The sequence below is a fragment of the Neovison vison genome, chromosome 11, assembly GCF_020171115.1.
Source record: "Neovison vison isolate M4711 chromosome 11, ASM_NN_V1, whole genome shotgun sequence".
Classification (NCBI taxonomy): domain Eukaryota; kingdom Metazoa; phylum Chordata; class Mammalia; order Carnivora; family Mustelidae; genus Neogale; species Neogale vison.
Window position 1 is genome coordinate 198,098,480 of NC_058101.1, and position 12,438 is coordinate 198,110,917.

Below are 12,438 nucleotides of genomic sequence, written 5' to 3' on the forward strand. Positions count from 1 at the left end.
ACGATATGGAGTGACCATCTGCGGATGCTTTAACTATTTCCTTAGGGCCGGACCACTGTATCCGGAGTACAGGTGGTTTCACCAGGGAGGGCGGCCGCGCTGGGTGGGCGCCCAGGGTCACGGGGAGATCTGCAGATCTGCGAAACCCAACGCACAGGAAGGATGAAGGAGGCCTGGGGGCAGCGCTTGGCACGGGCCTCGCAGACGCTCCCCCTGCTGGGAGCGGGAACCCCAGAAGCGCCACCGGGGTCGGCCAGGAGGCCCCGCAACCGGCTCGCCGTGCTCAGCCCCCGGCCTCCTCGGCAGGTACTAGTCACTGGGCTCTGGAAAGCAGAGTTTCTCCACTTTTCTTCCATGGGGCTTCTGAGGCCGGTGGGTGGGGAGGGGGTGCGTGAGGGGTGGGCGAGCCGGTGGGGGGCGGAGGGAGCAGCCTAAGCCAGAGGGGTCCTTTCTCTTTCCCGACCGTGTTGCCTCCTGAAAAGAAAAGGTCGACTTAATACCGCTTCACCTCCTAGGTGGGCTTTGCACAGTCCTTCGAAGACATCTTGCGCTGTGCTCGGGAGCGCAGCGGCCGGGGCGTGGCGGGGGAGCTCGCTGCCGCGGGCGGCGCGTTGCCGCACCGTCTTTCCGATGAAGGCGGGCGCGGGCGGCGGGAATGCGCGCCTCACGGCCGCGGAGGCCCCTGACAGCCACACCTGGGCGTGAGCGCGTGCGCGTGCGCGTGCGCGGCGGGGGCGCGTGCGGTGGGAGGGGGGAGCGCGTGCGCGGCGGAGGCGGGAGGAAGCGACTGCACCCGCGGCCCCGGCTGCCCCCCACCTGCAGGGCGTGCGCCGCGCGGGTCCGCGAAGCGCGCGGAAACCTGCCTTGGTCGCAGCTGCGTTCCGATTTTCGAGCAGAAAGGCTCATTGTCCCGAAGTCACCCAGCCTGTCTGACCACTTTGGAAGTTTCTTTCTGCTCGGCGGAACTCGGAGTCGGTCGTCCCACGGGTCACGGGGTTATTCATGCATGAGCCTTACTCGGCAAAACCCCTCTGGGAAGGGGCAGCCCTGGTTTAATGTTCTATGAGGCGGGGGAGGCAACGCTTGAAAAGAAGGGCTCTGCTCAGCCGGCGCGTCCAGCTTTAACAGTAAACAGAGAGGAGGAGGGATTATTCACCTGAAATTACAATCTTGTAGTGAGAAGTTGTAAGCAAATGTGCATCGACCAAGACTGCCCTTGGACCAAACTTTCTTCTGAGCCCTCTAGTCCGCCAGGCCTGCCCTTGGGCTTCTCAATGACGTTGGAGAATCCTGTTTGAGCTAGAACGCTACTAAATCAGCCTAGGGGCACCCTCGGCCCTGGTATCTGATCCCCCAAGAATTCTGTGCAGTTGGTCTAGCTAGAATCCCCCCTCACCCTTACTTCTTGGCGACTTTCCCTCTATGTCCCCGTTTGTCCTTGTTAGAGTCCAGCCTCCCGGGGTCCAACCGCTCTCCCCTACAAAACCCGCCCAGGAGCCCCTCTTGAATAAGGGCTGCCTTACTGTCTTTATTTAACAAGTGTTCTCAATAACTTTTCTGCAGTTTCTGTTGGGGTGTGTGTGTGTGTGTGTGTGTGTGATGTGTGGGTGTGTGTGTCGAGAGATCCCTCATGTAATGATTACCTGTTTTTAAACAATTAGTTTAAAATGCATTCATTAGACAACTTCATCTTCTGCTTCTGGCTCATGTGCTAATTTCCCAAGGTAATCATTTAGAACATCTATAGCGCTGATTTTAGGTGCTCCCAGGAATGTATGTCCCGTATCAGCATCAGTTTGAAGTTATCTCATTGATTTCCTCCGTGCTGCTGAAGATTCCTTGTAAAACTGTATTCTTCAAAGCAGACGCTTCAAACAGGTGAACACAGGCACGAATGTCCCTCTGTTCAGAGGAAGGCAGATTGGAGGGTGCTGGGTCTCCTTTAGAGAAGGTGGAATCTGCTACCAGAAAGCTGTAAAGCTGTCACAGTGACCTGACATTCCTGTCCTCCAGTGGCTCATTTACAAGATTTTTACACAGGAATAGGGGGAAAAGAGAGGACAAACCAAAACAAAACCAAAGCTCTTGAAAAACATTAGAGATTAGTGAAGAGATGTGATATAATGGAGGGCCTCCTTAGGATGCTGATTAAACTATAAAAAAAACTTCTTGTCGATCAGGGGAAATTGTATATGTATTGTGTATTAGACAATCATAGGGAATTTTTGGTAATTTTTTAGCTGTCATAAGGCACTGCAGGTTGGTTTTTGTTTTTGTTTTTTTTAAGTCCTTTTATTTCTGGGTGAAATTATCAAAGAGAATTGAATGTACATAGCCAAGTACTGATAGGGACTAAAGCTCAGTACAAACATGGAAGTGTGTTATAAGCTCTGTTTTCTATATCTTTATTTTCATGGGTGTTTGGAAATTTTCATGATAAAAAAGATGAAATAAAGGGATGGCAATCAGGAGTGAAGAAAATATTGTAAATGTCCTCTGAGCCCCTGGGGGTCAGGGTCTCCTCCCATCGGCCTGAGCGATCACAGAGCTCCTCCCATCTTGTATTTAAATAATTCCATATTTCATCTTGAAGACAGAGCCGCTTCTTTCTTCCCGTTAAATTTGGCATTTGAGATTCAGTCCTTTGCTGAGACGGTGGTTGTTGGCGATCACCCAAGATCAAACATTTTTCAAATGATACAGTCTGCAATCTGTTGAGCATCTAAAAGCTGAAAAGAAGACAAGCTTCATCCCGGAAGTCCTGGAATTTCAACGGAAAAAGCCCTGCTCTCCAGGAGCAGGGGTGAGTTTCCTTCCTCTCCCCTCCAATTCTCTTATCACTGAATGTGAACCTCCCAAGTAGGAAAACAAAGACGAGCGGCCTCAACAGTCGACAGGGCTATGTTAAAAGCACTTGGCCCCCATGGTGCTGGAAGGACGGGATGCATTTCCATAAAAGAGAAGCACAATCGTTTTATTACTGAATGAAAACAGCTCTGATTGTTGCTCTTAGAGGAGCTCAGGCCTCACTGCCGCTTCCTCACCTCCGCCCAATGCTCACCTCCACTGTGGTTCCTTTCTCCCTTGTACATTTAGTATTTCTTTAATCGTGGACGTTTTCAGACATAGACAAAAATAGGATGAAATGCGGCCCCCCCGCCCCCCGCCGGGCACCCTTTTACCCACCTTTAACCATTACCAACAGTTTTCAAATCTTATTTCATCCATCTCTCTCTGACATAGTTTGGTTCCCTCCCAGCCCCAACCAGGCACATTTTAAAACGAATCCCAGACCCCATCAGCTCACCAGTCTTACAGTCCCTTCTGCATTTATCACCTTGTAGTGGAGTTTGTTTCCGTGGCATTTCCCCCTGTTGGTCTGCAGGGATGGGGTGTCCCTGATGGCTTTAGCAACCAGTACGGAAACTGGCCCATGGTGGGTGGTTCAGGAAACACTTGGAATTCAATGTGTGATAAGGGCAGTGGCTTTACTGGCATAGACATGAGAACATAGGGCTTCGGGCGCCTGGGTGGCTCCGTTGTTAAGCGCCAGCCCTAAGCTCAGGTCATGATCCCAGGGTCCTGGGATGCAACCCTGAGACAGAACCCTGCTCAGCGGGGGAGCCTGCTTCTCCCTCTCCTGCTCCCCCTGCTTGTGCTGTCAAATAAATAAAATCTTAAAAAAACAAAAACAAAAAACCCAAAAGCCCAAAAAACCCAACATAGGTCTGAACTCACAGAATGCACAATGCCTGCCATCAAAACCACGCTCAGCCCAAGACTCATTATTTAAGTCCAAGCGCCTGCAGTATTAGAACAGTGGCTGTGCGGAGTGCCTGGACCTGAAGCCCAGCTCTGCCCTGACTTCCGGTGTCGCTGGGTTGAGACTTCGGTTGAGACACGGTATGTTCCAGAACCCGCTGCAGTTCCTCCTGTCCCAGGATATTCTTCCTGTTTCCGCACCCGGAGGCGGGGTTTATGTTCCCTCCTCTTGAATCCAGGTGGGCTTGCGGCCACAGTGGAAGTGCTGTTAAGTGGTAGCACAGGAGAGGTCACAAAAGGCAGTGTGTGGTTTGCGCCCTGTTGCCTGGGGCCTTCATGCTGGAGCCCCCAGGCCCCTGGAAGGGTCCTGAGGCTCAGCGGCTGCCCACTCCCGACTTCAGCTCCTGGTTCCATGCCCACCGATTCTAACTGCAGTTTATGGTCAGACCACAATCGCCCGAGTCACCCCAGGCCAAGCCTGGGACAGGCAAGCCGCTCCCGAATCCCTCACCCACTATAACCAGGAAAAGATAATGATTGTTGTTTTAAACTGTTAACTATTGGGGTGATCTGTTCTGCAGTAAAAGAAAAACCAGACCACTGGCTCTCTGTGCCTCAGTTTACGTATCTTTAAAATGTTTCCTACACATTAGGCTATCGGGGGTATTGAAGAGGTAAGAACATCACTGGCACCTGATAGCATTGAATGAATGCTGGCAATCATCATCCGGGAAACACAGAGTTTAGAAATTTTGTCCAAGCTAATAAAGATAATATTTGCAAGATCCCATTTGCCACGCATGCGGATACCTTTCACATATGGGTGGTTATTACATAAATGAAAAATCTACGTCGAGGTTACTAGCAGTTCTTTCAATAATTGGAGAGAAAACAGAATTTTTAAAAATGCTTTGACTTTGCTTCTACTTCCCTGTCTGGTAAAATGCACTTCAAAAAGCAAACACAGGCATGAGATTGAGTAGAAGAGAAAGTTTCTCACAAATACAATCTTTGAAGAAACCTGGAATATAACTAAACTGTGAATTTATTTTTCATGAAAACATGGGATTTTATACTCACTGTTTAACAGGGCTCCAATGTGTCCTGAAGAATGGTACTGTTTGCTAAAATAAAAGGAAGATATTTTTGAAGTTCACTAAAGGATGGCATAAATATCCCTTGTTAAAAGTGTTTCAAAACAAATCCATATGCATTTAAAAAAAAGGCATCTTGGGCGCCTGGGTGGCTCAGTGGGTTAAGCTGCTGCCTTCCGCTCAGGTCATGATCTCAGGGTCCTGGGATCCAGCCCCATATGGACCTCCCTGCTCTGCAGGGAGCCTGCTTCCTCCTCTCTGTGCCTGCCTGTCTGCCTACTTGTGATCTCTGTCAAATAAATAAATAAAATCTTTAAAAAAAAAAAGGCATCTGAAATGTCAGGATAATAAAATAAAATGAATGTTTTCTTATATATCTTAATGAACAGGATCAATGATTTTTAACTTAGTATCCGTTCATAACACTTTAGTGAAAGGATTTATGGTGTGAGGAAAAGGGAAGGGGACAGGAGATAGTGCGGATCTCACTCTGGTGTCACATACTCATTTAACAAGCCCTCATCACTGATGCTGCACATCATTGCTTCTTGAAAAGTAGACAGTAAGTATTTACTTACTGTACCATTAAGTAATATAACTCATCTCTAAGTATTTTCTGGAACATGTTGCTGGGACATGAGCCCTCCACATTAGGAGGGGGAGACTAACTTTTCAACTGAAAAGCAGCCCTTCACTAATTACAGTCCCAATGTGGGAATCACAACTCAGAATTCTTAACAGCTATTATCAGGGACAGTATTGAATGGAAGATGTTTTATATTCTGGGTGGAGATACAATATGGACCATGAAAGAAAGGACTGAATTAAAACAAAACATTTTTTTTAAAAATCCGCTCTAGGAGTCACGCTCCGTAACACTTTTTAAAAATTCAAGGATAAGGAACCTAAGACTTTAATGAAGAAAATGGAGTTGAAATTGCAGATTTAACTTTTAGGACCATAAAATACAAACTTAGACAAATTAAGAACTTTTTCTCCCCAGACATTATCACCATCTTCCTTGCACAATTTGACATTTGAAGAGCTCATCTCTGATTGTCAAGTGCTTGCCTTATGATACAGGAGGTCAAACTTCAGTGTATCCCTCCCAAAATTTATAAAATTTATAATTCTGTATTTTAAAATGTACCCCTCAGTGGTATATGAGACTGGTAGAGAGCCATATTGAGAACCAGACGGCGCACAGTAAAAAACGGCAGGTAAGAGACTTTCACGTGGACAATGATGGCATCTGACAGCCCAGAGGCAGGAAGGGAAAGGCCGTGAGTTGTCCCCCCCACTACCCCTCCCAACAGGTAACCTGAGTTCATCAACAGCTCTGACAACACATGACAGTTTTGACTTTCTGGACCCAGGGAGGAGGATGATCTCATGTATTTTCGAATTAAAATCTTCGATTAAAAAACAAGAACACAGAAAATATTCACAAAATTCATGATATGGGAGAAGTCCTGGCTGGGAAAGGGTCACCCTCTTGCCAACTGTGAGGATGATGGAGGGAAAGCACGGAGCTGTTTCTCTGGTGTATTTGCAGTAGCAGAGAGCTGCACAGACCACCCGGACGCCAATGCTCACAATTTGAAGGTGTATGCCGGTGACTCATTTGCTCTAACACCTACTCCGTGTCTGACGATGGCCGTGGGAACATGTGAGACCTTTATTACATAAGCCCCGTGTCAGACCAACTTCACATTAAAAGGAACCCGTGAATTTTTCAAGCTGCAGATTATATCCCATTAGTGGGTCATGAAGTCCAATTGGAGGGTTACACCAGGATGTTTTGTAATGAAACAGAAGAGGATATAAAATATACACATATATAGAATCTGAGTTCTTCCTAATATTTTTTCAGTTTGACATTTACACACATACGTCCACATGTATGTGCTCATGTATGTACTCAACAACATAAACACTGACACATTCTGTTAACACAGACCCTCAAGTAGATGTAGGCACACCCTTTTCAGCTTTCCCATTTAAAAGAAATACTAATAATACAGATGTCACTGGTTGAGTACTCCTGTGGGTCAGCCACTGTTGCCAAGCCCTTCTTCTGTACTGTTACCATCCTCCTCAGGCTAGGAGATGGGTGTTACCATCACCTACATCTTATAGGCAAGAACACGGAGACACACAGTGTTCCGCACATTGTGAGCAAGTGGCAGAGCTGGGAGCTGACCCTGGACAATCTGACTTTGGAGACAAGCTCCTGCGGCCTCTACCCAAAAGGCCGAGAAAGAAGGGAACTCATGTCCTCCTGAGACAGCCCATCCCACTGTCCGAGTCTCCCTGAAGGTTAGCAGAGGCAGTCCTAGAACAGAGATCTCTCGATTTCGAATCCCAAGCTCTCCCTAGACCTCATGCAACAGTATTCTTAGGAAAAGCTGCCTCGTGAAGCTGAAATCAAACAAGCTCAAGATAAATGAAAGACACATACAAGCATCCTTGAAAGAGAACACATTTATTTACATCACTATTTCCTTTTACAACTCCTATGCATTTAAATAATAAAATTTTCCAGGAAATCCGTAACCTTTAAATAAAGATATTTTAACAGAAGAAAATTATCATAATATGATTTTTATTTACATGAATTTCCAACAGTTTTAAATAGTTCTTTTTGAAATAGCACAACATCACTGAAAGCTCTCATTTCGAACTTGCATCTTTTCCCAAAACTTTTAGTTTAAGGAATTAAGCTTACAGTCACCTCCTTGTAGCGTGGATTCTTAGAGACGAAAACCTGTTAACACACTTATGAACACAAACCTGCTTCATAAATGATCCATGTTTTGGCTGCGAGCTGAACCTCTTTCACATGTTTTGACATGATGCAGAGTTTTTTGTTTGTTTTTGTTTTTGGTTTTTTTTTTAAAGACACTTTACATTGCTTTGATTAAAATCTTTCTGGAAGTTTTCTGGATTAGTCACATAACCACTTAAGAGATGGGATGTATGGATTCTGAGAATACAATTCAGTGTACAAGGATGGGCTGATCTTGGGTTCAGCCAACTCTGAAAGCGCCGCAGGGGGCTTCGAAACATCCCTGGGTAGGGCAGGGGGAGCAGACTAGGTGTGCACTTTGCTCTCCGCGGCCAGTCCTATCTGGGGGGCTGATATTTCTCTAATATTGCACATGCCAATCACTTTCTTCAAGAACCTACTACTCATAGAACAACTTCCAGCAATAACAATGGTCTGATATCCTTCCGTGTCACACTGAGAGATTTCAAATATTTATTAGTGAAACTATAAGAGAAGATAGATTTTCCTAATATTTTAAGCACGAGTTCCTCTGAAGAGTTGGTATAACATCCATTAAAAAATAGAAAAGATTAACTTTTACCATGATCAAAGCTACAGTTCACAATGAAAAACTTCTATAGCTCCGTCCACCTTCTCCATAAGAAGAGCCGAGGGCCAGTCTTGAACTTCATGCGGCGGCAATGGAGGTATCATCCACGAGCCGGCCCTGTGGCTTGAAGGAGGGGAAACGAGACGGGTTTACAAGGCAGTAACAACCAAGGCTCTAGTAATAGAAAAGATTTCGAAATTCTTGGAACGGTTTCACAAACGGAATAAATGTGCGCGAGTACCCAAACCACATTTGTTTCTCTCCTTCTTTCATCCCACCTTCTCGCTTCTCTTGAACCTGGGGAGGGCAAGCTGCGGGGCCGAGGTGCTGCTCCCCTTCCCTCTGCCACCGGACTCCGACATCGCCAGCCGACCGCGTACCTCCACCGCCTTCTGCCTCGGTCACCAATTCTGTCCGCCCTGTGTCCTCACAGCTACTGATCTCGCACTGGGAACGTGGGGGCGGGAACCCAGCTGCCTTCCTGCTTCAGGGACAGTTTCAGTTTCTCTCTTGCTCGGGGCCCTCCTGCATCCCAAGCTCGAAGAAGGCCACAGACCTGGGCTGTCAGACAAGTTCCTTGGGGATCCAAGGTCTCCCAACCTCCCATTTCTAAGGAAAAGCAATTCACAATGAACTAGAGTATCTAATGACGAACACTACAAGGACAGAAGCAGCAGATAAGAACAAAAATCTAGCTTTCCCTAAAGGTCACGGAAACAAACTTAAAACGTCACATCAGAAGAGTAAAGGCCAAGAATGAATAAGAGGTACTGCGACCATACTGAGGGTAAACCTTCTGACAGGTGAGCGATACCTCAGGGAGTCATCAAGGAAATGAAAAAATGACAGTCTTGCAAACACTCTTACTCAGCGGAGGTACATGAGCAGACTTCTGTGGGAAGAGCACGAGATGGTATTCGGGACATGAAACAGCCGTGCTACGACATCACCACCGAAAGCCACTGACAAGGCCTGACGCAGAATGGTTCAGGGCAGGGGGCTCCCTGAGGCAGGGAAGGGAGCACTTTGTTGCTGCATGTTTAATGCATGCATGTGTGTGTGCACATATATGCGTGTGTGTGTGTGTATGCACGCATGTGTGAATAAGTTAGGCCTCTGACATTCAAGGCAGGAACGGAATGAATTAAAGAAGAGGTGGCTGGTCTTTTGTATTTCATATAACCTTTGGTAGAGGATGTTCAGTTTTAGAAACGGAATAATGGGGGCACCTGGGTGGCTCAGTCGGTTAAGCAGCTGCTTTCTGCTCAGGTCATGATCTCAGGGTCCTTCGATCCAGCCCGGCATGGGCTCGCTGCTCAGTACAGAGTCTGCTTTCCCCTCTCCCTCTGCCCCTCTCCCTGCTTGTGCTCTCTTTCAAATAAATAAAATGAAATCTTAAAAAAAAAAAAAAAAAAAAGGAAATGGAATAACGGCTCAATCTGGTTATATCCTTATGAAACACAGCTTTATGAACAGGGACAGAAGATTCGATCATGAATTGGAAAACTTGGAAACTACTTTTCAAAGGAAGAAAAATATTAATCCAGCCTTGAAGAAGGGCAGCGCTATCCAAGAGAACTTTCTGTCATGATGGGAAAGCTCTGGTCCGCGCTGTCCACCATGGGAGCCACCTGTCACACTGATTTACTGGACACTTCAAGTGCGGCTAGGACAACTAATTAATTTTTAATTTTAATTAAGCTTTAATTAAATTTAATTTACATCTCGGTAGGGCCCATCATACTAGAATAGCCCAACTCTATAGAGTTCAGTGAGGGTGTGAAGGGATGGACAACCTGAGTCTGTAAGACTGTTCACTAGGAGGGAAGACAGTAAGCCTCAGTCACTGTCCTTAGCATGACAGGCAAAACAACTGCCACTCAGATTTCCCCACTGATAGAGCCGCCGGCTCTGAGGATCCCAGCCAACCTTTTTGGCAGCAGTCAAGTTACTAGAAGGTAGTACTTGTATTTAGAAAAAAAAGAGCACAGCAGTTAGAAAAAGGAGGGCCAGTTGTACTTAGACTTACAAATGTTTATTTTTCTGGAACCTTAGGATTTAAACACTACCATGTGCTTAAATTTATCAGGTACCCCATTCCAGATTATGTAAAGAAGGAACAGTTCCTTCACTCATTCCATTTCCTGGAATGAGACAGACACAAAAGAGGCAAGTGTGAGCCAGTGACACGTCATTCCGAAAGCAAGTATGAAGTTAAAAGAGAAGGTGGCACACAGGTCGTCTGCACACAGGACGTCTCTATACCCACGTGTGCCCGAGTCACTGAGGAACCCGCAGGTACCAGGAGGGGAGCCCTACTTTCCAGTGGTGAGAACGGCCTCGGCGGAGGGGAGCGCACTGCTGGGTGAGCCCCCTGCACCGCCCGGGTCATCCTCTCCCACACCGACTCCCACCATCCTACACATCCCTGGAAATGGTCGCCGTGTGAAAGAGCAGAACATTCAAGCCACGCAGTTTCCAACGTGGGATCCTTTGCAGAGAAGGCCCCAGTCGGTATCGCACAGAGGAGGAACGTTCAAGATCACATTTAGGAAAGTCGATCCATTTTGATGGAAAACTAGTTCCCAACTAACTACAGGATAAAACCATCCTTTACTAAGCCAAAGGGAAAACCCGTCTCCGCATCCTGCGAGGGTAAATCGTTATCCGCCCAAGGGAATAAAAAAACTCTGGAATTCGATTCTGTGAAACAGCAGCAACTGTACGGAAACAACCAGCGATACTGTCAAACTGACGTCATGGCAACCAAAGCTTTCAGTCTCCAAGTGCCGCTGGGAAAGCTTACTAGAAAGAAACACCTGGTCTGCCTGCAAGTTGGGAGGCGTCAAGAGCAGTCCATGCCTCGGCCTTACCTTTACAAAAATACTGGTAGGTATGAAACGCCTGAGCAGCTGATTGGTGAAGTGAGGAAACCTCAGCAGGTTGACATGGAGAGACGGCAGCTGCTGGTACCCGGCCATCAGAGGGTAGAAGTTATATAACATTTCCTGTTCGGTGCCGGGGAGGATCCGTAATCGAATCTACAGCATAACAAGTTGTAGAGAAAGACAAATACACACGCTTACAGCATCTCCGCACTGTCACCCCTTCCTTGGTCACGAGTGACTGGACACGCAAATCTTCCTGGGGAAAATGTCCTCTCTTGCCTATTCCATGTTCCAGACAGATTCGGAAATACAGAGCTGAAGTAGGAGGACAGGAGGACTATACAGGTAACAGATGCATTACAAAAATCGTGCGTGATTTCTCACTTTCGACACCAAGATCTAAACGGCAACTTGTACCAGCTTAAAAAGGGGATCGTGAGATGGATCCACGTTTTGTGTGTCTGAGACCAGGAAGATTTTTTACAGTCACGACATGTTATGAGAGAACTGGAAGAAAAGTATCTCTGTATACATTACATCAACATAAGACAAACCAGTGGTTTCTGGTGTTTTCTTTTAGGGGAACTTTGTGGTGAGGTAAATGATGGCGGGGGGAAAAAGATGGTTGGTATCATATATTTTTATAAACCAATATGTGAAGATCAGGACACTCTAGAAAAGCTTACTCATTTGCATACGAGTACACACAGTATTGTACCTGTGTCAAAGATAATATATGTGTGTACCAATATATAAACGCTAGTGTGTGTTTTTGTTATCAACTTAAGTTTGCTAATGGACTTGTGACATACTTCATGTGTAATGCTATCTTGCATTTAACAACAAACACAGCACTCAGAATATGCACAGCACACGGGACCAGTCAGGGTAGACCCTACTGAGTATCAATACATGTTTGTTCCTCTAATTATGGTCTGGTTGATAAAAAGTATTTACTGACTACTGAGAGAGGTCTGTTAGCCACTTTGAGAGAAGACAGTATTCTCCCTGAAATATGGTTTTGCTTGAAAGTATATGTTCCATTAAAAAATGTGATGAGCTTTTCCACCTCCGATTCGAATGAGTGAATCAAAACACCCGAATGATTTACTTTTGTATGTAAATATAAAATTTTGTTTAAATGTGCCAAAGGTAAGTAAATTCTGTTTAAGATCAAAATCTCTAAAAAGTTTTATGGATAGTTCAGAAGAGAAACAGGCTTTTTTTTTTCCCCCCTAAGTAGGCTCCATGCCCAATGTGGGGCTTGAACTCATGACCCCAAGATCCAGAGTTGCACGCTCTATCCCCTGAGCC

At 46.2% G+C, this 12,438-nt stretch overlaps 1 protein-coding gene across 1 annotated transcript in view; it reads right to left on the bottom strand.

The window, feature by feature from the left end:
- Positions 1-7,325: 7,325 nt before the first annotated feature.
- The window catches only part of TRAPPC11 (trafficking protein particle complex subunit 11), a 44,959-nt gene continuing 39,846 nt past the window's right edge, over positions 7,326-12,438 (bottom strand). The window contains exons 29-30 of the mRNA XM_044225646.1: positions 11,110-11,277; positions 7,326-8,359 (exon numbers count right to left, since the gene is read on the bottom strand). Coding sequence (XP_044081581.1) covers positions 8,315-8,359; positions 11,110-11,277 — 213 coding nt within the window. The 3' untranslated portion in view covers positions 7,326-8,314. The remainder of the gene's footprint in view (positions 8,360-11,109; positions 11,278-12,438) is intronic.